Source organism: Strongylocentrotus purpuratus, unplaced genomic scaffold, assembly GCF_000002235.5.
Source record: "Strongylocentrotus purpuratus isolate Spur 01 unplaced genomic scaffold, Spur_5.0 spur5_contig_861, whole genome shotgun sequence".
Taxonomy (NCBI): Eukaryota; Metazoa; Echinodermata; class Echinoidea; order Camarodonta; family Strongylocentrotidae; genus Strongylocentrotus; species Strongylocentrotus purpuratus.
This window is the reverse complement of record NW_022145570.1, coordinates 4,653,938-4,678,505: the sequence shown is the minus strand read 5'-3', so window position 1 is coordinate 4,678,505 and position 24,568 is coordinate 4,653,938. Positions and strand designations below refer to the sequence as shown.

At 38.2% G+C, this 24,568-nt stretch overlaps 3 protein-coding genes across 3 annotated transcripts; 1 reads left to right on the top strand and 2 right to left on the bottom strand.

The window, feature by feature from the left end:
• Positions 1 to 422: 422 nt before the first annotated feature.
• Positions 423 to 4,404, bottom strand: LOC115929739 (39S ribosomal protein L27, mitochondrial-like). The gene is made up of 4 exons (XM_030999674.1): positions 4,284 to 4,404; positions 3,089 to 3,226; positions 2,526 to 2,596; positions 423 to 1,753 (listed from the first exon to the last, which is right to left on the bottom strand). Exons 1-4 carry the CDS (start codon positions 4,333 to 4,335, stop codon positions 1,550 to 1,552), a joined length of 465 nt encoding a protein of 154 aa, XP_030855534.1. The 5' UTR covers positions 4,336 to 4,404; the 3' UTR covers positions 423 to 1,549.
• Positions 4,405 to 7,187: 2,783 nt separating this feature from the next.
• Positions 7,188 to 14,399, top strand: LOC576438 (beta-1,4-galactosyltransferase 5). Its single transcript, XM_776746.4, has 9 exons — positions 7,188 to 7,475; positions 8,760 to 9,064; positions 9,518 to 9,652; positions 10,008 to 10,055; positions 10,561 to 10,820; positions 11,503 to 11,619; positions 12,040 to 12,227; positions 12,855 to 13,079; positions 13,590 to 14,399. Exons 2-9 carry the CDS (start codon positions 8,863 to 8,865, stop codon positions 13,867 to 13,869), a joined length of 1,455 nt encoding a protein of 484 aa, XP_781839.2. The 5' UTR covers positions 7,188 to 7,475; positions 8,760 to 8,862; the 3' UTR covers positions 13,870 to 14,399.
• Positions 14,400 to 16,158: 1,759 nt separating this feature from the next.
• Positions 16,159 to 23,744, bottom strand: LOC115919099. The gene is made up of 3 exons (XM_030999663.1): positions 23,430 to 23,744; positions 18,481 to 19,171; positions 16,159 to 17,846 (listed from the first exon to the last, which is right to left on the bottom strand). Exons 2-3 carry the CDS (start codon positions 19,158 to 19,160, stop codon positions 17,315 to 17,317), a joined length of 1,212 nt encoding a protein of 403 aa, XP_030855523.1. The 5' UTR covers positions 19,161 to 19,171; positions 23,430 to 23,744; the 3' UTR covers positions 16,159 to 17,314.
• Between the last annotated feature and the right edge of the window lie 824 nt (positions 23,745 to 24,568).

Below are 24,568 nucleotides of genomic sequence, written 5' to 3'. Positions count from 1 at the left end.
ATCCTTGCTTCTGATTGGTTATCAGCAGATTTGTCACTGATTTTTGTCATTTGTCATTATAAAAAGGCTTTGTGAAACAGGCACCCAGGGTACATGGGCGTCCAAAATCCAAGTCCAGACCCCAAATGTTTTTGAAGTTTTGACACAGCGGTCATGCATACAGAATATAAAAAGTTCAATCTAGAACCCCTTCCACAAAGGTTTAGTTTGGAGCTCTACCTAATCTCTGCACCCTCTTGCACTCTTGACCAAATACTCCATTCCTACCCCACTTTCTCCACCTTCCTGTAGCCTATATCATTCTATCAAGCTCTTTCTCCAACTTTACACCAGCATTAGTGCACGATGCCTCAGGCACAATGTATTGGATTTCATATTTACAAAGGGGGATATGCTATAATAATAAAGAATCACTGTAGATGTCTGATAAATAATTCATTTTAATTTTTTATTCATCCTCACCGATGTAAAAGTATCGTTTAGCTTCTTTATCTCCTACAAGCAGGCTTTCCTGTATATCCACATAAAACAATTACAACACAGTGTAATAGGGACCATAGAACACTGGGTAAAAACCAACAGCCACTTGAAGCATGGTCTGGGACAGAGACAACTAATACAATATCTGCAATGTTTTTTTAATATTTTGAACCTGTATACCAAATCCCGACACAGCACTAATATCCTTTGGCAAGATATTAACCTGCACACAGTGTGTGCGGGCAAGCACTGAATCCAATGACCGGGGTAGTAGTATATTTCTAAATAGCTTAGAGACATTTGTAATAAGCGCTATATAAAAATTAAATATTATCATTATTATTAAAATGGAGGGGAGAGGGGCATTTTATGTTCATCTCAATGAAACTTGCTCTAAAAAGCCAAGCCTGAATTGTTAGTTTTAAAAAGGTGAAGAATAGGGATGGTATTCCATATACTTTTGATCTTGTATACGAGTGTGAGATATATTATTACTTATGAAAAACAAATTTATGATAGAATGTTGGTAAAAGACTGCGCACCATTGGTTTCAGTGAGAGTTCAACACCCCGCAAAACACCACAGAATAGGTGCAACCTCAACTTGTTTTGATCCCTTACTGAAAACAAAAGTGGTGTTTTACTTTTGAAGAAGGATAGCAAAAGGTTTTGTAAATAAGACATAGTATTGTTCATCAATGGTGATTTGTATTCTCATGCAAATGGATAGTTCCTTTAATAATCCTCCAATGTTTGTAACTGCTCATTCCAATGGCAGCATTTTGAACGATCCAACCTTCTCTTCCAGTATCACACTCATGACTCCTCTTCTCATCATTTCAACAGAAGTGGAGTATCCCAACAGAATGGGTTCTCACACGTTTAGCTTGATTGTTCCTCTCTGCCGCACCATCATTTGATATCAGGGGTGCAACCTCCCACCTCTTTCACCTGTCATACCGGTGTAAAATTGCCAACCTCCTCCTCTGGAATCCCATGTACGCACAAATGTTCCCTAAATCACCACATCTGACATCCAAAATGCAATACATGGCCAAAAAGAGGGATTCCTACACCTGTTCTACCAGTGTGAAATTGCCAACCTCCTTCTCTGGAATGACATGCACAAAAGTCCTCTCCATCTCCTCGTCAGACATCTGTGGTGCGATCTCCCTTCCAAACTGGGTCTTATGGTTGGGGTGCCATCTTTCTTTAGAGAAGCGAATCGTCCCAGCCACTTGGGCTACTAGTGTCTTGTCTCTGCCTGTCTTCACCTATAGAGGGGTCAGAGGTCAAAGGTCATTATAGGGGGCGATTCGCAAAGATATATTTTGATCTGTATGTTAAAGGTACTATAAAAATTCTCCCAACCATTTTTCCATGTAAATAAGAAAGGCTTTAAAAAATATTTCAACACTTGAATGTGTGGAATGGTATATAGAGCCAATTCATTGCTTTGTTTTTTTACATTCACCTAAAATGTAATTAAAGTGTAATAATATAGTTGGGAGAATTAAGAAACAGATCAGATCAGTTTTTCCCAATTGTTATCATTAATAATGGTCTGTTTTCACTCAAACTTCCAGATTATCTTTAATTGTACATCTAGCATTGAGGTCACTACCTTAGCACCATTTTCTCTCATCTGAACAATGCTACCAAGTCCGTTTAAAGCCCCACTGCACCACTTATAGCTACTTACGCCCTCTATATTTAACAAGCAATGCCTAAGCAGTGACCGTTTGTCCCCCATGATCCCCTTTCTCTTATGTTAATTGAGAGCTGATATGAGATAACCACCTGTCAGTGGCCTTGCAGGGTGGTCTAATCCCCCTTACCAAACTAGTACAGAAAGGCTTTAGATCATTCACAGGTTAGTTTCTCTACCACATACATGTACTTAGGAGTTGAAACTTACACTCTCAGTCAAGAGTCAAGAATGCAGATTTCTATCTTGCCAAATGACATTAGTACAATGGTAAGGATTTTGGACCTTGGTGAACTAAGGGATCCATTATAAAATAAAACTATTTCACAACCACTTACAAATTGACCAGGGTAGAATCTAAAGTTCATCTTCTGCCGGACCAGTATCTGGTTTTCATACGCGTATTGACCTGAAATATGCACAAAAAGAAAATGGATTATGGGAATAGTCTGGTATTACATGTATCTGAATTATGACATGAATCATGATTAAAATTGCAGAATAAACTACCGGTACTTACAATGTATCTGAACAATAGCGACAAAACAAAAAACAAATACATACGGTACATGTACATTTTGTTTTGTACATGTAGTTGATCTTACTGTCTTGACTTAATATAATCTGAACAGTTCCTTATCATACCCTAAACTGAATTCAAATGAGGATGCGTTGATATTTTCAATTTCTCTATTCTGTGCAGTGGGGCTTTACAACTGGTCTTTCATTCATTTTGTTTGATCAAAAAATGAAAACCTCATATGACCATGACTTAACAAACATAACATGAAGACGTTTTTCATTTTAAACAAAATAAATTGACAAAGAACTTATGATGCACATAATCAACTATACCTAGGGAACAATCTAAAGTTGCAGATAAAAACTGATCTTCAATTACCATGGGTCTTCTTTGGGCCAAGTCTTTTTCCTGGACTCCTCCCGCCAGTATTCCTCTTTGAGCTACTGGCTTTCTTTGAAGCCCAACGTATGCAGCTGGTCGTCGAAGCCAGGTATGGATTCAAGAACTGTGGCGGATCTAGAGCAAGGGGAAAGAAAATGTATTATAGCAAACAATAATTAACACACCTCTTTTTTCACACTTTCAAGCCTTTTCATAAATACCTTTACAACGTGACTGTCGATCCCAATCACAGAATCATCTACAGGCGGTGCTGTGCAAATTTCAGCCAGGAAATTATTCCAGATAATTGGTAAAATGAAACAAATATTTTGCCTTATGAAGAAGTTATGAAAAAGTTTGAATGAAATAAAGACATACATCATAAATCATTCATATTAATCTTTTTTTTAGCCGATACTTGATAGTATCACACTTAGCTGCATACTGGCTGTGTATTAAAACTTTTAAAAGCTGTGCTATTGATTCTCAACATTTCAAACACCACTGTACCAAACTCAACTGATTTCACTAATAATTGGTACTTTAGTGACAATTGATGACACCTAAATAAATAGCAGTAAAATGCTATTTTTTTAACTTGCCGATATTGGAAAGAAAAATTTAAAAATTCAAATCGTGAGTCTACTGTCAAACTTGCCGATCAGCCACATCGTCTTTATTGCGTGCATGGACTATTCGTGTGTGCAATTCTGCCTATTAACAAGTAGTGCAGTGCTAGAGCCTAGAGATCAATACGCATTAGCATTGACTCTCTAATGGCAATGCTTTGCTGGAGTGGATAGTAATTAGGCTAGTATTGAAATCATGGTTTTTAATTTACTTTTGTGAAACGAACCCCAGGTGCCCTAGGTTTTCCTTAATAACTTGTGTAGATCTCTATGTACAGTATGGGTGACATAAAGTGATTGATGTAAGTTGTAACATGAAAGTTGAGAATGAAACTATATTTTCGATAGTAGATAACACACGCATATGATACACACAAACTCAAGCTCAAGTCACTGATTACCAATTATTTTACACTGCATGAATGTGAATGCGTAGGACAATGCATGAAATACGAGCTCCATCTTTCACAAGCGGCATTCATTAATTATGGCAATTAAACAAATACCAGATAATTCTAACATATAAAGCAACGTGTACAAATTATTCGCCTAGCTTTACTTACTACATAGTGCTTTTCCGGCTCCCAATAACCAAGAGATCCGTGGTAAAATCATGGTGGATTCATGAGTTCCAGCTCCAGTCAGTCAGATCAGGGTGCGGTATCATAAATAAAGCAAATGATAAAGGGAAACACTAAACGTAACGCGTACGGAGAAGGTATACGTGAGAAAAATACCTGCTAGCAAACTCACAACCACAAAATTTAAATCATTTTTTTCTTCAGTTCTCTGGTAACAACCCTGTTGAGCCTTGGATGAGCATAGAGTCTATTTCCTAAAGATTATAGATCAAACCATGACATAAACATAAATAAGATAGCAAAGAACGTCTTTTCCAAATTGTTAGTAATTTTAATTTATCCTTCCACTTTATCTGATAAATTCATGTCTTTTTTTGAATAAAAATTTGAAAATCAAGCCGGCCAATATTTCGCTCAGTGGGGAGGGGGGGGGGGGGGCGTAGTGAGCACTTGAATCCCCTGGATCCGCCACTGTATATACTTTTTTTTTCTTCTGGAGACCAGCCCTTGATAGGTCGATTGCCTCTGCTGGCTCTACCACATTCTCAAGTATTAATTCTAGGTTCTCTCAATTCTTTAAATATTGTTGTGCTATTTTCTTGTTTTGTTGTTTTAATCAGATATAATTATTATGTTAATTGCTATATTTTTTTTTTAATGAGAAGTGGAAATAAATGAAATGAATTGAAATGAAATAGTTGAAACCACTTATATTTCAACTGGAATCACTTGTTCTAGTCAATCAGGGCATGCCCTTATAGGGTTAGCATGGGGGGGGGGGGGGGCAAAGAGACACGTACGTAACATGAATGATGAACCACATAGATACATGCACTTGCACGTAGCATTGAGCGGGTGTGATAGAGATAGAAAACTAACTGGATGCATGCAAGTTGCTAAGGGTGATTATTAATTAGTGGCGATAGCGTAGTGAGAGCAAATATTTGCATTGCTTCTTTCTAGGTACTTTGAACCTCATAAGGACCTCCTGATATCGTCTTCATGACCAAACAATGATCACTTGATCACTTGAGTTTTTAAAAAGAATACCATCAAAGTCATAGACGTGTAATAGTTGGATATTTGCAATATATCGTACAGTATAATTATAAACAGTTACAATCTTCGGCAGTATGAGGTAAGTACAAATACATTGATGTAGGCATATTGATTGACGTGCAAATATCGAGGAAACAAAACAATTAAGATATATTTTCTTTTTTACCTACATGTTTTTTCTTCTAAATATTCATTCATCATTATTATTTTGCATAATGCAATCTTATTGATGATTTGTTTTTTGATAAGCGCGGTCCTACGGAAGAACAGTCCTCAGGCTCATTGAAGGCAGGTCCCCGAGCTCAAATCAGATAAATATAATGAAATGAAACCAATTTTGAAATATAAAAATAGTTAACGCAAATAACATATAAGCCTGTGAATATTACTATGCGCGGTTGGATCAAACATTTGATTTATTCAGACTGTTCTCGATTAGGCCTCTCGATGTTTGGAGCTAATATATAAAGCAAGGGAAAATGTATCATGTTTGATATACGATGATTATTTGAGGCCATGCATTGGCAGTGTATTTCATGGTGTGGAGACAACAACCTTGAAGTCGATTCTATTCAAAAGACGGCAATCCAACCCGTGTAATAAGTTTATTTGTATAAAAACAGAAAAATCAGAGAAAAAGAATGGTGAAAATTTTGAAATAGTAAATCGGACCAATAAAAAGAAAGTTATGAATGTTTGAATTATGAGATCACTACGTCTATTTAAATCTCAAATAGGTAGTCTGGTCATGCAGTGACGAAGTCGTGGATAATGTTTGTCGTGTACCCAAACATCATTAATTTAGGTTTTTCTCTTTGGTGCCGAGTTATCCCTTTGGGGCATTACTAAAAATATATTATAGGTCACCTAAAGAGAATATAGACCCTCCCCGGCCAAATATATCGAAAAGGGGGAATTAAAAAAAAAGTCAATTTGTGTGTTAGTTAGATCATAAGGGAAAGTTGTCCGCCACTACATCACATTGTATTACTGATTCGGCCAATTTGAAGAGCCCCTATTTCTGTCTGCATGCACAATATTATATTGTGAGAAATTAATTTTACGAGAGAGTAGGCGTGCATATGGCGGTCTAAACCATCTATAGTGATCCGGGTTTCTTTCCAGCGGATAATTTTGCAACAATTCTCAAAAGGGAGGACAGCCGCAACGGACTTATGATGGCTTTGTGCATCAGGTTGATGTTGTGGCTTCTCTTTGAAATAATGTTTACATTGTGAATTTTACATCAGAAGCACAATTTGATTTATTTTACATTGTCAACAACTTAAATGGTAATCCCTATCGCGAATTAAAATGCTCAAGGAATTAAAACACTACAATACTTGTTTAAGATCGAGTACACAATTTTGAAATACCCGTTAAAAAAAAAATACGCGAAATCCTCATTTAGGATGAATTTTGGCTTCAGAAGAAATCCTGTTTTAGGGGGTGTCTAGAATACCTGTTGTCATGTATATTTTGTATATTGTAAACTGGCCCCATGGAAGACCAGCAGCAACAATTATCGTTGCAGCTGAATATGGGCAACCAGCCGTATATTTGTATTTGTATCTGATTATTTTTTATACGGAAATAAAAACAACAACAACGCATGCTTACAGTATTTTTATATGACTGAGACCCCCGGGACTTACACCAACACACGTAATTTAGATGGTCTGAGATCTATTGTTATGCATTCCAGCATGCAATTGTGTGTTTTCCTCTGGAATTAAGGCTTTATAAATCAGGGAAACCCAATGACGAGGGATGATTGTCCAGTGCAAACACTTTACAACGTGGCTTATCTCGTCTTGAAGAAGACAGACCGATCGACCGAGTCCTGCTTTTGTTTACACATGTAGCACAACACCACGAAATAACCACAGTTAACTGCTTTGGCGCAGTACGTTGTCAATAACCTATCTATATTATTTGGCGTTTTACACGGGACGAGAGATACATGAACATTTGCTCTATTCTGCCATCTTAGGAGATCTTCTAGCCAAGAGGAGTTGATATAACAGCTGATTTGATATGGACGTAGGTTCTTGTATAATGATGACATCTCTGCAAAATTCGACATATAGGGAAAGAATATGTGGACAAATAAAGGTAATTCATATTGTATTGTGTAGGCCTAGTTTCTTTTCTTCCAGTCAGTATACGAACCCACTGATCTGGTTATGGTTATTACATTTACAATCTTCATTGTGGCAACCAAGACAGAAATACATATATATCTTTTAATATCCATCTATTTGGAACCAGAAGGGCGTTTCAAGAAGGGGGAAGGCCGGTAAATATATGTGTTTTTTAAAGGTAAAAAGAGGGGGCGTGCACCTCCACGCCCCCTGGATCCGCCCCTGCCCAATGAGTGTATTTTGTAGATATTATGGATCAGGCGACGTGAGCGTCTGCATGCATGGGCTGCCGGACATAGAAGACATGGTTATTATTATTATTATTATTATAATTATTATGATTAACATTTGTATTACATTTTTTTGTTTGTTTTAACACGATGAGCACGAAGGATCTCTGTTTTTTTGTTTCATTAGACTGGTGCTCCTGCATGTGATGAAATAGAATAGTTATTTGATGTCAGCTAGGTAAACAAGATCATTATATTAGAATCGGGACAGCTATCAAACATATTCAGATTCATGGATGTTTATATCTCCTGGGTACCTTAATAACGAGGTATTCCATTAACCTGTTATTAAAGGTAACCTTGAGTTCTGGTATAATGATAAACAATGCATTCTCATTGAATCCAAATAGTCATACACTGAATGTTTAAAATTACAAATAAATGACATGTGCCGAACGATTTTGGTAGAAAATGTATAAGGGCTGAGTTATGAGCATAGAAAGATAAGGAAATCAAGGTAAGTAGGGCCGACACCAGGTCACTATGTGCAAATGATATTTATGATTTTTATTGAAGATGACTTCCAGCGTTTTGTGATTATTTTTTAATTACTGGTTCAAACAATCACTGCAGGATAAACAATCTGAAATGAATAATTAGCGATGTTCTCTCGACATACAAGCCCTAGATGAACTGCAATACTTGGAATCCATATAACATCCATTATTTGCTGCTATGTCGGGAACTCCTCGGACAAGCCTCCAGGTTGTCAAGAACAATATTTGTTAAAAAATGTACGCATAACATTTGGATATGTTAGTAAATTTGTCTTATCATGTTTGTCTACTGATGAAAATAGAGCTGGTATATGTATTCTAATTCATGAACGAATCTTTACATTTGAATTTTTAAAAAAATCTGTGTCAGGTATTTATGCCGCGAAAAGTTATACAAAAAAGATTATATCGTTAAAGCAGTCATGTGAAATCTTACACGCTGTTTCATCTCGACTCTTCTGTTCACAGGAAAAGTAGCAAGAAAACGAAAAACAAGGGGACTTTCGAAATCAGCGTCAGGTTTTTACAACGTCAAATCTTGTGACACGCTCATAGCTTGTAAAAGACAATTATGAAGCTGCAAATACCTGCAGTAATGCGGTCTCGTGCCGCTGAAATGACGTCACAATTTTGGTTAGTAATGTCTCATATCTGGGATACGATGAGTGATGGGCGTGTCGTCGGCAGAGCTTTCTTCTGGTATATCTGGATCATGGTTGTCATGGCAACCGTTTCAACGCTGGCCCTCTGGGCATCGCTGGATGCCAGTTATGGTAAGGTGTCATTACTCAACATCATCGTTTTCCAATTAATTTTTTAAATAACTCGAGAATCGATTAATTATTGAGCTAGATAGGCATGTCATCACTGTTGGACACTGTCTACATGTCATGTAGAACATTTTAAAGAAAATAAATGCAACCTTCGTAAAACTTATATGCCATTCTGTCTATTTCCAAATTAGAATACGGAGTTATTTCAGTTTTGAATCCGTAAAAGCATTTAAAAATACTGTGACAGGGACAACTTCGATCGGAGGTTATTTTGTCAGCAACTGTTGCGAACATTCAAAATTTGTTACTAGAACATTCAAACATGTAACGGTTCATCAGTACGTAAATGTAATACATCTAGAACAGATTTTGTTTTTATATAACATACTTCATTGCCCGTTGAGATAGAAGAGAGTAATGAAGAAAATGCCATTGATTTGCACTGTCATGCAGGGCATCCTGGTGTAGTACATCGCTATGCAAGAGAAGCCGAAGAAGGATCGGGTTTGATGGATAGTCTGAGAAGGTTATCTTATCAGATTGATGGAGCTTTCACAAGACCACGAACAGTCGACGTCAAAGCAAGAAGTAAGAAACCCTTTACCATTTCACAAGTTAATAAGTAAGAAAGAAGATCAGGAGGAGAACATACAGACACTTGGACAAGTTCGGTTTTAATGTGACTAGTTTGATATACGTCTAAATAAGACTTTTTAATTTCCCGATCCCGTTGCTTAAATATTGTTTATTTCTTTATTCATTTAAATTTGTTTCAATCTATTCATTTATGATTTACTTGTTTGTGTGTTTTTTTTTATTCATCTATTCATTTTTATTATCAGCGATTGTGTATCGGCTTCAATATATATAAGGGTCTAACAGAATCTGTTAGATGAGCTATTGGGTTCCACTTAAGTAACATTTCATTATTTTATCATCACAGAATTAATCCATGGTCCAGTATGCCCAGAAATAGACATACCCGGTTCAGGTAAGAAAGAATTCAAAGCTCGAAGAGTTTGGAATAATTATGTCGAACATTGTAATAACTAAAACTGGGAGCTCGATCAGTTGAATATAATTAAACATAAGGTTTAAAAGCAGGTTATTGGGCGGATTGTGTGACTGCTTGATTTAGAAATTTTGAACAAAATAATGATAAAAATTTCAATTACATAATATGTATACGTTTGATATTAGTTTGTGTGCTAGGAGGGCATATTTGAAAATTGAAATATTCTATTTTTGAATGAATTGTTTTGAAAATAACGAGTCGTCTTAGATAATATGTTTGCATGTTTGTTTAAATGATCGAAACGTTAATAGGACTAGGGACAATGTTACACTGTTCTTTATAGGACACATACAAATAAGTACTTATTAATTAGCCTTCCACATCAGTACGTACTTCTTCGTGTTAGCCATTGGATTCTAAATTGTGAAAATGTGTCTCTTTCGAATAATAAAAAATGGAATTTAAAAATATCTCCACCCAGAGAAAAATTTAACTCATGAACTCAACGAAACAACAATGTTCCACGTGGAAGAACGCGTTCTCCACACTCATACCATGGATGCCCGTCGGCTTACCCAACATAGCAACGAGAAACTTCAGAAGCTCTACCAGGCGAGGAAGATCAACACCGCATCTGGAGCTGGTATCCCTGATGTACTGAATGACGGACTGGAGACGGAGGAATACATCTTGTTGCCAGGAGGACACTGGATTCCAACCAAGTGCTCACCGAGATGGAAGGTAAAATTGTTGTCGAGCAAAAGACATATATTTGTAATTTGAAAGAATTAAACCGTCTCCAAAATACTTGAATGGGTCATTGAAATATACATACCCGGTTCAGGTTGGACAGAACTCAAAGCTTGAAGAGTTTAGAACCATAACGTCGAACATTACCAACTAAAACTGGGAACTCCATTGAGTATAATTGAACATAAGTAGTGCGAAATATTTAACTTGTAACAATGACATAGAAATTGTGGATTCAGAATGGGGTTCAAAATTCAAACTATATTATGAGTTATATTACATAATATAGGCCTATATCATGCGGTGCATTTCAGGAGCAACCTTTTTGATGTAAAATTGCTGCTATGATAAGGAAGATAGACAGTGGGAGTGCACTGGCATAGGTGAAAGATAGATAGATAGAGAAAGAGTGAGAGAGAGAGATAGATAAGAAGAAAAAAAAGGGGGTGGCGAGACGAATACAACGAGGGAAAATGAGCATATACAGAGCTACTTGATTGGGGGGAATATCAAAAATAATCTTAAATGTTTCATTATCATCTAAAATAGGGAATATGACCCCTCCCCCACCGGAGCTAGTACAAACAGAAAGAAAGGAAGCAGTTCACATTGAAAATAATACAAACATTAACTAAATAGTAATTCGACTGATTTACTCCATTATTCTATCTAGGTAGCCATAGTGATACCTTTTCGTGACAGGCACCAGCACCTTCCAATCTTACTTCTTCATCTTGTTCCATTCCTCAAGAGCCAATATCTGGAGTTCTCCATCTTTGTCATTGAACAGGTTAGCCTTCTAGATTCCACTTCAACTATTTCCTTCTTACCTCTTTAACCTCTTTATTTCTCATTTTCTATGTTCAATACATTTTTAAAACAGGAATTTCGTTTGCCTCAATTAAATGAATCGTAATTGCGTGCTGAGATTGCTTTTGATAAGAAAAGGAAGCGCTTCAAATTTCAAAATAAGTACAAATTAGTCCTATTATCATATTTTTCCCTTAAAAGTATTGTTTTATCTAAAAAAAATTATGAGCTTTATCATGTACTGAAAAGAGACGAAAAGCTTTGACACAAATTGCTGTCAAAGAATACGTTAACATATACGAATCTTTCGCATTGCTGAACTATATGGCTATATATGAAACAAAGAATCAAAGAAGATTTGGTTTATGCTTTCACAATCTCTCTCTCTCGCTCTCAATAGGAAAATGATCTCCGTTTTAACAGGGCGATGTTAATGAACGTCGGTTTCGTCGAGGCTTTGAACTACACCATGTTCGACTGTTTTATCTTTCACGATGTCGACCATATACCTCTCAACTACGGTAACCTCTACGGCTGCAGCGGCATGCCTCGACACTTCGTCTCTGGTGTCGACCGGTGGAACTACAAGTAAGTAGCTAGCCTATATAAAACATCTTCATCTTTTTTGCGTATGTCTTTGCTTTATAATATTCACGCAGTCGATGACTATTATCGACTTCTACACTGTTGTTGCAAGTACTACTTATACTCATGTTTGTCTCTTTCTTCTCTTTCTGAAGCCTTACTCATTTTCAAACCATATTTTCCTTTTTTTGAATTCTCAAATATTTTGAGTTTATCTTTGTCATTACTGACTTTAAAAAGAGCTTCCAGTATTTCACTTGAAATGGTCACAAAGTCATGATTTCTATTTTCAGTCATAATGTTTTTTTAATTAGCAGGCTGATGAGCAGGCCGAATTTTTAAAAACGTGCTAACTTTGCTATTCGATGTCAAGAACACAAATGTTACGATTTTCTGTTTTCGTCTAGAATTTGCATTTCTTTTCTTTCAAACCCCCCATCCTATTTCGACTCATTTTATTAAAAATAAACCTTATATAATTAATCTTTACCACAGTCTATATACGACATAAAGAAAGCAGAAGCCTCTTTATTCTGACCTGCAATTTTCAGATGCAAGAGAAATTATATCATGCGATTCTCAACCTGTATAAATCCATTCGTTTTCATTTATTTTATTCTCATTTCACAGATTACTGTATGGGGCCTTCTTCGGGGCTGTGACGGGTTTCACGAGGACCCAGATCGAGAAATTTAACGGGTTTCCCAATGCTTACTGGGGCTGGGGAGGAGAAGATGACGACATCTTAGGTCGGATAAGAGCCAAGGGGCTGTCCAAGACTAGGCCCTGGGGACCGGTCGGGTTCTACAATGTCATTCCACATCACCATAAGAGCGCCAAGAAAAATATGGACAGGTAACAATACGTATTTACATGGATTATCCTAACGTAAAGCAAAAAGCGTCACACAGTGTGTTCACAGTGTGGATATTTCCTTTGAAAGCTAAACCTAAACTGTGGTTACATTTCAATGTTTACACACTGTGATGTTTTCCAACTCAAACAATATGCCATGCTATAGAATATAGTACATAAGTGTGAATAGAGGGTTCACACTATATGGCCACACTGTGGTAAATGTACATTTTGATTACATCTCTGCGTCAACCTCTATAAATAAAAAGTGTGATTATAGTGTGTTCACATTAGAACATTTTGTAAATATTCTAAAGCCACACTGTGGTAACATTTTGTCAGGGCATAATTCAAACTGGGAGGGGGTGGGGCAGGGCCGGTTAGCGGGGGGGGGGGGGGGGGGGGGAGGTTGAAGTACTCTTATTGCACCAACTTTGCGGGATATTCAAATGCATTGATACTAAGCTTTAATGTTTTTATTGATTAATTGATTGATTTTTTCAATCACAGGGTATGTCTTCTAAACCATTACAAAGAGCGCATGGAAACTGATGGCTTGAGCAACCTTTACTATGGCACACCGAGTGTACAACTGTACCCTCTGTATACAAACATTGGAGTCGACATCCAGGACCTTCCTTGGAATGTTGCGTGGCACGTGTGCGATCGAGATGCTGAGCTCTTTGAGAAGATTCTTAGAGAGAAAGATGTCGTTGCCGGCGAAGGACATATATTAGAGATTCAAAAGGAAGATGTGAAAAAACCTAAAGAAGAATCGCCGAAGGGTTGAATAAAAACTCAAGTTGCTGCATCATTCACAGTTCATTAAGCTGTACCGGAAAAAGACATTAACGAATTTTCGATAATCATAATTATGCCCTCTCTACAAGAGATTAAAGGTTGTTTCAGATAATTAGATATTTGTAAGGTCAATCAGAGAGTTATAGGACTACACATCGCAACTCGTACCCTTTCCAATGGAAGCAACCTTCCAAATGAACTTATCTTGATATGGACTCTGTGTAATAGATACATGTATGTGCTATGAATATGTAGGATTATTTATAAACGTTTCAATTTGCTTTCATTGTTATCATTATTTGTATTGCTGCGTTGTACTGTTACGTGATTTTTGTACCTCGGGTAATTAATAGATGTTCGTAGAGTTACTGACCAGTTTTGTAAATTGATGAAAATTCGTCATTGGTCGATATATGCATTATATAGTCGATCAATTTTATTTGTTCAATTCATTCGTGATATAATCATTACATTGTATTTCAGTGTTATTATTATTTTTTTGTTTGGGGGGGGGGGGGGGGGGGGGGGGACTCGGTTTAGAAGAGATAAAGCAATAAATTGTGATTGATTTTTTTTAAAAATTTGAGTTAGATCTTTTTAAGTCACATCAGTTGATAATCATATGCTTTTATTTTTATTTTTTGTGTCAATGTTTGGCTAACTTGTAGGCATACATGATGGGAAATGACCCGTTTCATTTCATATGGTTGTGTGAGGCCTTGGCTGGGTGCCCGAATTTATATTTTATCTTTTCTACTGAAAATCAATTTTACCATGCTCGTTGGCTTCCCTCGCTCGCAACATTTAGAAACAGGATAATTCTGGGCAATGAAACGCCCGAATATCCTCATATTTGTGCGTGTGTGACCGCTCATATATGATTTCCGTATTTGGCAGGGAGGTACCCGCACACTTCATTCTAAATTTCATCAAGTGTGCTGCTTAGAGTAATTTTTTTACCAAATCGAAAAACAATGTAATTTCTGGGGAGTGTCAGAATGATGCAAGATGGATATTTTGTAAATGAATTTGAGATTAGGGAGGCGCAAAAAAACTTATTTCCTAAACGGGTGCCGTAAGTAAAAGAAAAGAAAAAAAATTGCAAAACGCTGTCCAAGTTGACTCTTTTGGCTAGCTTCTCTTCCAGTCTTCGCTTACCATCTCGACATGCTCTACTACTTCATGTATACTCAACCGGGCATGGTGGCTCAGTCGTTAGAGCGCCCGCCTCATGAACGAGAGGTCGTGGGTTCGAACCCCGGCCGAGTCATACCAAAGACTTATAACAATGGGACCTTCTGCCTTCTAGCTAGGCGCTCAGCATATTAGATTGGAGAAGGGTAGTAATAACATATTATGTTATGCAGGGCCCGCTGGAAGAACAGTTTCATAACTGAAGTGGCTACCCTGGGTAAATAAAAGTTATTATTATTATTATTACCTTCTCATCCAAAACTTTCGTTTCCCCCTCCGTAATTGTTTTCCAATTGATTCCAATGTATTCGATTTAATAAGCCGTTCTAGTGCCTAAGAAATACTAGTACATAAAGACATACATAAGAAAGAAAAAACGTAACTTTTAATATCAAAATAAATATCAAGACGAAAATACTAGGCAACGAAATGTCAAGAAAAAAGACTCGCCATTTTAAGTGGTTTGAACAGTGGTCAAGAAAGGGTTTGGAACTAGAATTTTCTTACTGGATAATTTACCCTAAAAACAAAATTTACTCAATTATTTTCTTCGAACTACACATTCTGTGCAACAACTTCATGTGTTTCAAAGAACAAATATAACATCTCAGGTAAATTTTTATCAAATCTGTAGGAAGTCAAGTTGAATTTTCAACACGGACAAAGCACGGGCCATTTAATAGTCAACTTTCGTTACTGTCGGTACTTCATTACACTATCAACGTGCAAGAGGAAAGCATATCATTCATTTCGTTTTAAAGATAAACTTGAGTTCTGGTAAAAAAAAAAAAAAAAAATGAGTTCTCACAGAATCTAACGAAACTTACACTGAATGTTCAAGATTACAAATAAATGTCATGTGTCAAACAATTTTGAAAGAAAGTGTATACTGGCTGAGTAATGAGCATAGAAAGATAAGAAAATCAAGGTAGTACTATAGTGTATAGTGATTGTTACTTGACCAAGACTGGGCCAAATTTATGATGATTTTGATGACTCCAGAACCTTGCATTACACACCAATACTTACATACTATATGATCAACTTTTCTCATCCATTCCACACCTTTTCTTTCACAATGCAATCGCATTACCAGTACTCACCTTTATCTTTAATACAAAGGTTTATATTTGACATTGCAATCGCATTAATCTTCATTTGCCACATGCACTCGACCCAGGTGAGGTAAGTGGGTACCTGGCAGGAATTAATCACTTGACATGTTAGAGCGATGTAATGGTAGCTAGGCTAAAGTCGGGGTAATTATTAATGCGCCTCGGAATAGAATATCTAGATAGACGGCGCTATAGAAATGCCTGTAAATATTATTTATTAATTATGTTAGTCATTGTTCTTGAATAATTGTGTGGAAATATACATGTAAGTACGGAAGGTTATTTTGTTAAGATAGCAATATTTATATCTTACGATAGTGATCAGATACAAAAAATGTCTTTTATAATTGAAGTGATTAAACTTGAAATTTCAACCGATTTATTTGTCATGTAATTTTCTATTTGATCTTGTTCTATTATGCAACAAAATGCGTTACAATTTTGATCTCCCCCATCGTTCACTTATCATTCCATCGTTTCAAGAAAAACCATAGTGTACAGCATATGCGCTCAACAGTCGTAAATGATTTTTGGAATGAATATCCGATGGTTTTCAAGAGTCCATGACTTGATTCGGAAAGACTTTCTGAGTTTCATCATCTCATTATAAGAAACGATGTAAACCAAGAACTTTAGCTTTTTAATGATCAATTATGATTGCATATGTAATATAAAGCAAATAACTATGAAAGATTAATCATACTGTCAGGCTCATTTTTATTCAAGACGATGGCTCTACCTATTGAAATCCTACTGATATAAACGAGACGTAACTTTTCATCACGGGTAGCACTTTCGCTATTGTCCAAACAAAAAATATTTGCCTGGGTGAATTTAAAATGGCACAAATTTGCACTTTTTTTAAATATTGAACGAAGATCCATTGTTTCGTCCTCGACCGAGGTGTTTACTCTCTACAATTCTCCTTTCTACTCGGCTCCATGTAGTTCATAATCATCTTCAGGGCGATAACTTCACTTGTTTGACAAAATGAAACAAGACTATCGGAGTACATGTTTTTGTTTCTTCATGACAAACTTGGGGCAGGACATCCTTACAACAAGCTGTTCTCCCGTTAATAGTATCAAACATGACTGTATTAGTAAAAAGTTGTTTACATCAACGTCAAACCCCATCGTGTAATTTCTTTCTTTTCTCAAAGTAAAACATTCGCTTCTCGTCGTAAGCAGATCTCTTCGCTCTGGCAGTATCATTCTTGGCCTTGGCCGCTGCTTGTTTCAATCGAATCAGCTCCATCTTAGCTTCGTGCTCCTGCTTTAAGAACTGGATGGACAGATCTGTCAGGTCCTTGCTACTGCCTTTGGCCGTGGGCGTGGTCGCATTCATTTTTGAGCTCATCGTTGAGTTCATATTCGGATGCTTGTTTGAGCTCATCGTTGGGTTCCTGCTCGAGTGCATTTTCGAGTTAATATTTGAGGTTATACTTGAGTGCTTATTCAAGCTCAATTTCGAGCTCACAGCTGATTTCATTGTCGATTTCATTGTAGGTTTCATTGTAGGTTTCATAGCCGAGTTCGTGGTTGTTTTCATCCGCTGGTCGAACTTGAGGGGTACACTCTGGCTCGTATTTTCTGGTTGGAATTGCGGCTGTTGACTCACAACGGAAGTGATCTGAATACCACACGGGATATTAACTCTGTAAAAAAAACATACAAGAAAAAAATGAATGTGAAAAGACGTACCACAAATGGGACGGAATGTAAGCTTACAAGGGTTGTGGAAGGGGGAGGGGAGAGGGGAGAGGGAGATGAGGATGAGCTTTGAATACCACTGAGGGTCAACTTCTCTCCTGCCCAATACCTGATGAAAACCTGATGAAAAGTAGTCACCGAATGTCAACAATCAATTACATGACCCAACATGTGTTGTCATCTGGTCTACGGTAATGGAGGTAAAAGTAAAGATGAAACAACCGAAATAGGTCAAAAATAGAACGTGTGCTGAGAGCCAGAAGGGCAGTAACTTATATCATTAAATACGGAATTAACGCCCTTCTGCTTGTCAATAATGGCTCAGGATACGTTTATGAAATGTAATTAAGTACAAAAACAGTACCGTACACCAAAATCCGGAAACTTAAAAATAATTACATTATTCTTTGTGCTCCCAAAATGCTTTCAATTGTTAATGTTACCTACAATGTAAATACTGTTTTTTTTACTGATCGGTCGAAAATCATTCTGAATGTTGGCCAATTATTCGGCTTGGCTCTATATTTGGTCTGAATCATCAAAGATATTGACATACACAACATTCGCATGTACACCTACTTTGCAAGGAGGCTTGGGGCTTCCAACTTTGGGCTAGATCGATCACTTAGAACTGCATTCACTCCTGACGTACTCGTCTCCAGGACTTCTACGATATCAACCTCAAAGAAATCGCCACCGGCATTCCTGGCCGGAGCAGCGCCCAAATCTGTTCTAACAATCTTTGGCGTTTCGTTCGGAAGCATAGAGTTGGACGCCCGTCGTTTTTCCACCATACCAGGCTTTTCCTTATCAAGCAGAACACCATTCCGAGTCTCAAGCACGGTCGCTTCTTCTTCGAGTAACGGCACAAAATCGGTGATGAACTTGGTATCCATGTCCAAGCCGAGGTCATTGATGTCGATGACCTTGTGACCCGTGTGGTCTGGAAGCCAACCATTGTTGTCCGCTTCTGATATGGTGCGGACGTGTCCAACCTTGGCGCTCTGGATGCTCTGGCGGACATCCATCCGGGCTCTGTGTTTCATCCGTCGCCAAAGTTCCCGGATCTCTTTGGAGGTCAGGTCCTGCCGACCGGGACGGTCCTTGATGAACTCCTTGGTGATGGATTCCCATGCTTCCTTCTTACAATCGCTGGAATGGGCATCACTCGTTATTGCGTCCAACAAAATCACTTTGGGTTTGATAAGCTCCAGTACCGCCATTCGTTCTTCTATAGTGAACCTCCCTGTTTTCGGCATCTTCGCGATATCTGAACAAACAATGGCAATGGTAAAATAAAGTGTTGAATATAATAGGCCTGTCTGAAGATGAATAAAAACATATTGGGCAAATGATAACCAGTACCACGTAGGCCTACTACTAAGCTTTCTTTACGCCTACATCTGGTTTAGTTCTTTCCTCTAAATGCTCGGCGACATCTTGAATAAAGAGAAAAAAGTAAGATATGAAAAGTTGTTGCCAGAATTTGTTATTTACGATTGACTTATCGTGACGGCGGTGTATAGGTGCCATGCAAGAGAGCAGCAAAATCACGGAGTAAGCAATATAAGGAGTATAAGCAATAATGCCCTGCAACAAGGTTCGGCCTGTCAGGACAATGAAATGAATATAAAGTGCGACGATCGCCCAAAGAACGAGATTTTTTACTTACTTATTCATGTATTCGTTTATTCTTGCATTCATACATTATGTAAGTATCACAGATGTTTTATTACTGATCGATCGATTTACCTATCTATTTGTCTATTTCACATCTCTATCCAGATCTTTAAAAAATACGTACATCGGAAACGAAACAGGCTGCACATTACAAAGGGAATACACAGATACACTAAAAAACAAAAATACCGGTCATTCACGGGGCTCTGAGTTAAACAAAATCGTATCAGAATCAGCAACAGTGCATACGGAAGTGAGAAGTGATCCTGTTAAAACTTCCGGTTGTTTCTGGCTCGATCAGTAATTTTACAAATTATTTCACACTTTATAAACCCGGAGACTAAAAGGGGGAAATTAAGAAAGCATGAGTAAAGGGGTATGTAGGGATGGATGGATGGGGTGGCAGAGTATAGAGGAGGCGGGGTGGTAGGAGGAGGGCTGGGGAACTGAGGGAATAGAGGAAAAATAGGTCGTGTGACGTACAGTGGGGGAGAAGTAGTTGAGAGAGAGAGAGAGAGATCGAGAGAGAGAGGGAGAGAGAGCTAGAGAGAGATAGAGAGTGATATCGAAAGGCGGGGGGGGGGGGAGCGCCAGAGCCAGGTAAAGGGAGAGGGGAAGAGAGACATTTGTACACGTATATATAGAGAGATAGAGAGAGAGAGAGAGAGAGTGATCCCGTTGGAGAGAGAAAGAGAGAGTGATCGAGGCCGGGGTACAGGGAGAGAGAGAGAGAGAGAGAGAAAGAGAGAGAGGGGGGGGGGGGAATATACGTAGCCTACAGGGAGATACATAATTATAGACGGATCAAGATCGAGATAGAGATGCATAGAGCGAGAGAGAGAGAGAGAGGGGGGGGGGGGAGATAGAGCAAGTAAGAACGGGGGGGGGGGGGTTCCAGAAAAGACGGTAGTTGCTATCAGCGACGGATTCGGGTAACTAAAAAGGATTACCAGACAACTCGCCACAAAGACAACCCGCCCCAAGACAACCCGCCACAATACCCTGGACATCTCGCCACAATACCCTGGACAACTCGCCACAGGCGAGTTGTCCAGGGTGGGGTGCCTTTTCGGACAACTCGCCACACTTTTTTTCCCTCATGATTTCTAGATTTAGATCTTTTTGGTTACTAAATAGAAATCAATAATACTGCTGATTTTTTTTAGGGGGGGGGTGGAAATTCGTTTTGACCCCCCCCCCCCACACACACACACTTTTTCGTTGGGAGGAGGGCGAGTCCCCTGCCCCCACTTCTGGCGCCTATGATTGCAAGAATTGCTGGATTTCTTAAAAAAGGGGCACCTACAAAGGGACACATCAACAATAATAAAAACCATTTTTAGATATTTGTTTATAGGCCTACGCCTTCGTCAAGATTGTGAATACACTACCACGAATGACATCAATATTTGTTTATTTCTTTACGTGGAACAACATATTGTTTAAGCAACGTACTCCGCAATTTGGTGTGATGGATTGAATATCGATTTTCGAGCAAGCAAGGAAAAAGTTTATGGTCCCATTTGAAAAATTACATGATGAATATTAAGGACAATCTAATGAAGAAAGACAGAAAAGTTCTTTTATGTAATTATGAGTAACATTATAATTAAAACATTTGAGAAAGAAAAGTAGGCACTTATCAGCAGGGAAAAGGACATGTACAAATGACTTTAGGGGAACCTGAAAAAGTGGAGGCACAGTGCCCCCCCCCCAACCAAGAATGCCGCCTGTGACTGTGGGCAAAAGTGCGAAACTAACCCAAAAAATCTAGAAATAATTCACATTTCAATTTTATTTCGCGGGTCAACTGCCCCCTCTCCCATAAGTACGCCAGTGCTTCCAGTAGGCCTATCCTTCCATGAATTCCTACCATTAAAAATTATCAGAAAGGAAAAGGACATGTACAAAGGATAAGGGGGCACTTTAGGGGAACCTGGAAAAGTGGGGGCACAGTGTCCCCCCCCCCAACGAAGAATGCCGCCTCTGACGAAACTAACCCAGAAATATATAAAAATAAACTACATTCCAATTTTATTTCGCGGGTCAACTGCCCCCCCCCCCTATCAGTACGCCAGTGCTTCCAGTATCCTACCATTTGATACTTGATGAGGTAATCCCTGAAGCAGCTTTTCCAAGCTATACCATTAAAAAATTTCTGGGACAGAAAAATGCAGCTGTTATAGACCTCGATCTAAATACCGAGAAGTTAATTATCCCAATGATCTGGCGATCGTACGCCCTTTGGTTTGTCAAAAGTATGTTATTGTTGCAAGGGAAATCAGCTTTATTCTTTATTCTTTGTAATGACTGTGTTTATAGAAAATCATGAAAAATTACAATTTCATATCATTTCAGATCTAAAAATCATGAGGGGAAAAAAGTGTGGCGAGTTGTCCGAAAAGGCATCCCACCCTGGACAACTCGCCTGTGGCGAGTTGACCAGGGTATTGTGGCGAGATGTCCAGGGTATTGTGGCGGGTTGTCTTGGGGCGGGTTGTCTTTGTGGCGAGTTGTCTGGACCCCCTAAAAAGTGCACGTACGAACAGTTAACTTTACCATGCAGAGAGTGACCCTTTTTGGAAATACATATTTAACAAAACTGACAACGATTGCTTGAATCACCAAAGTCAAAGAAGCAATTAATTAATTAAGCTGGCCCATCATCATGAGAATTCGTTTTTATTATTCGTTGTTAGTCGTCAAGATCATAACTTGTATATGCATAAAAATATAAACATCCAGGTGAATTGCGATACATGATTGACAAACCGATTTTGAAGCAATTCTCACTATTTTAAACACTGTGGAATGATCTCCCAGATGAAATTAGATTTAAAACATCGAGGTTATCCTTTCGGAGACATCTTTCCACCTACTTTCTATGTAAATGACGTGGGCTCAATCCCACCCCTTCGTTTTTCCTTTTATCTTACTTGTCTTCCTTGTATACAGTGGCGTACGCAGGATTTTTTTCACAGGGGGGGGGGGTTTAAAATCAAAAGGGGGGGTTTTCCAAAAAAAAACATACATAAAACATACACATAAAAAAAACTCGAGGGGGGGGGGGGGTTAACCCCAAAACCACCCCCTGCGTACGCGCCTGCTTGTATATATAATCCTTGCTTGTTAACGATTATAGCTACCTTAAGCATTTACAGGATTTGTGCTTGTACGCACATCTGTATGATTATTTTTATTAATACATCCTTTTAATTTTTATGAACACATTGATGATTTTATTTGTTCATAGATTTGTCTTCTTTTATTATAATACTTTAACACTTAGTTTAACTTTTTTTTTCATTTTAGTATGTAAAACCAGGGACTTGCTATAACAGTAACATGATACTATATTATTTTGTTGTATATAATGTAATACAAAACAAAGTTTTACATTCATATGTAATTATGTATAAACAAATTAACAGAACAAAATCTTGCCAAAGAATGGAACTAGGCTCGACTAGCACTTGTGCTAACTTCTAGTTCCCATACAAAATTAAGGATCTAAGGTACCTTGATTAATTCATGCAGAATTAATTAATTATAATCGTCACGCACGTAGCCGATTTTGTTTACCTAGCTGACTCGGTGAAGAAGTGCACATGTGATATATATATATATATATACATGTATATACAACCTTATTTTCCTAAATCCCATAAAAACAGCTTACACACCACCATCTATTATCAAGGCACTGCGCATGACTGATCGCGAGCGCATGGCATTTATTGAGATCAAACATACCACGCATATAACTTAACCATGCGGTTTCATAATATGCCATGTACGCATAGAACCTACACATGTGTGTGTATAATACATGGAGTGTACAAACTCACCAGAAACGGTTTCGTGTGCTTGAAGAATCCAGGTTCAATGACAAAAATAGAGTTTTAGAATAGCTCTCTCTCGTGCATGTCAGTCTTTGTTTTCCCTCTTAAAATCGAGATCAGCTAAATAGAAATAACATGGATGAAATATAGCAATAAACGTACAATTCAAGCCGTAGGGAGAAGTGAAATTTGGTCGAGTCTCATGCAAAGCTGCAAATACCGCCTATTTCTAAACGAACTCAATGCATGACGAAGCCTCGTGCATGTACACGTCGCATTATGAATGCACGATACGGCTGTGTGTATACAAAAATCAGGCACGCACATAAAATATTCACGTACCGGTTTTTGCGTTGTTTCAAAAGGTCACGTAATTTTTTGTCAGAGGAAAGGGGTGTTTTGCTCGCTAGGCTACGCGATCAGACGTTGGGTACATATTAGGGGTGATATGCAATTTCAGTTTGAGCAAGGAGTTGGTTTGAGTCGGTTACGTCAACCTTCAAGAATGCATTGAAGACTCGATTATATTGTCGCGGAGCTCTATTTTATCCGTATTTTTTTCATTCTCAAAATAGGAATTGTTAATTAGAAGATATGCGCTTGTACATAATTATACCGGTTGTTATTAACAATCGGTATATTTTACGATTGGCATATCATGCAATTGGGTACGTAGCCCAAACACATAAAAAGAGTGGGGGCACCTCCCCCACCCACATATTATGTAGTGGTGAAAAAATGGAAGATAGAAAAATCGAGAAAAAAAAAGAGAGAGAATTTTAGGGTGGTAGAGAGTAGAGGAGTTCTCGGGAGGTAGGAGGCGGGCTGGGGAAGTGGGGAATAGAGGGAAAATAGGTCGTGTGACTGTGGGGGAGAAGTAGTTGAGAGAGAGAGAGAGAGAGAGAGTGGGATATCGCACGCCGGGAGGGGGGCCGGGGGGGGGGGGGGGGGTGGAGGCGAAGCGCCAGAGGTAAATTAAGGGAGAGGGGGAAGAGAGACATTTATACACACAGTATGTATATTATATATATATAGAGAGAGAGAGAGAGAGAGAGTGGGATATCGCAAGGCGGGGGGGGGGGGGGGGAGGCGAAGCGCCAGAGGTAAAGGGAGAGGGGGAAGAGAGACATTTATACACACACACA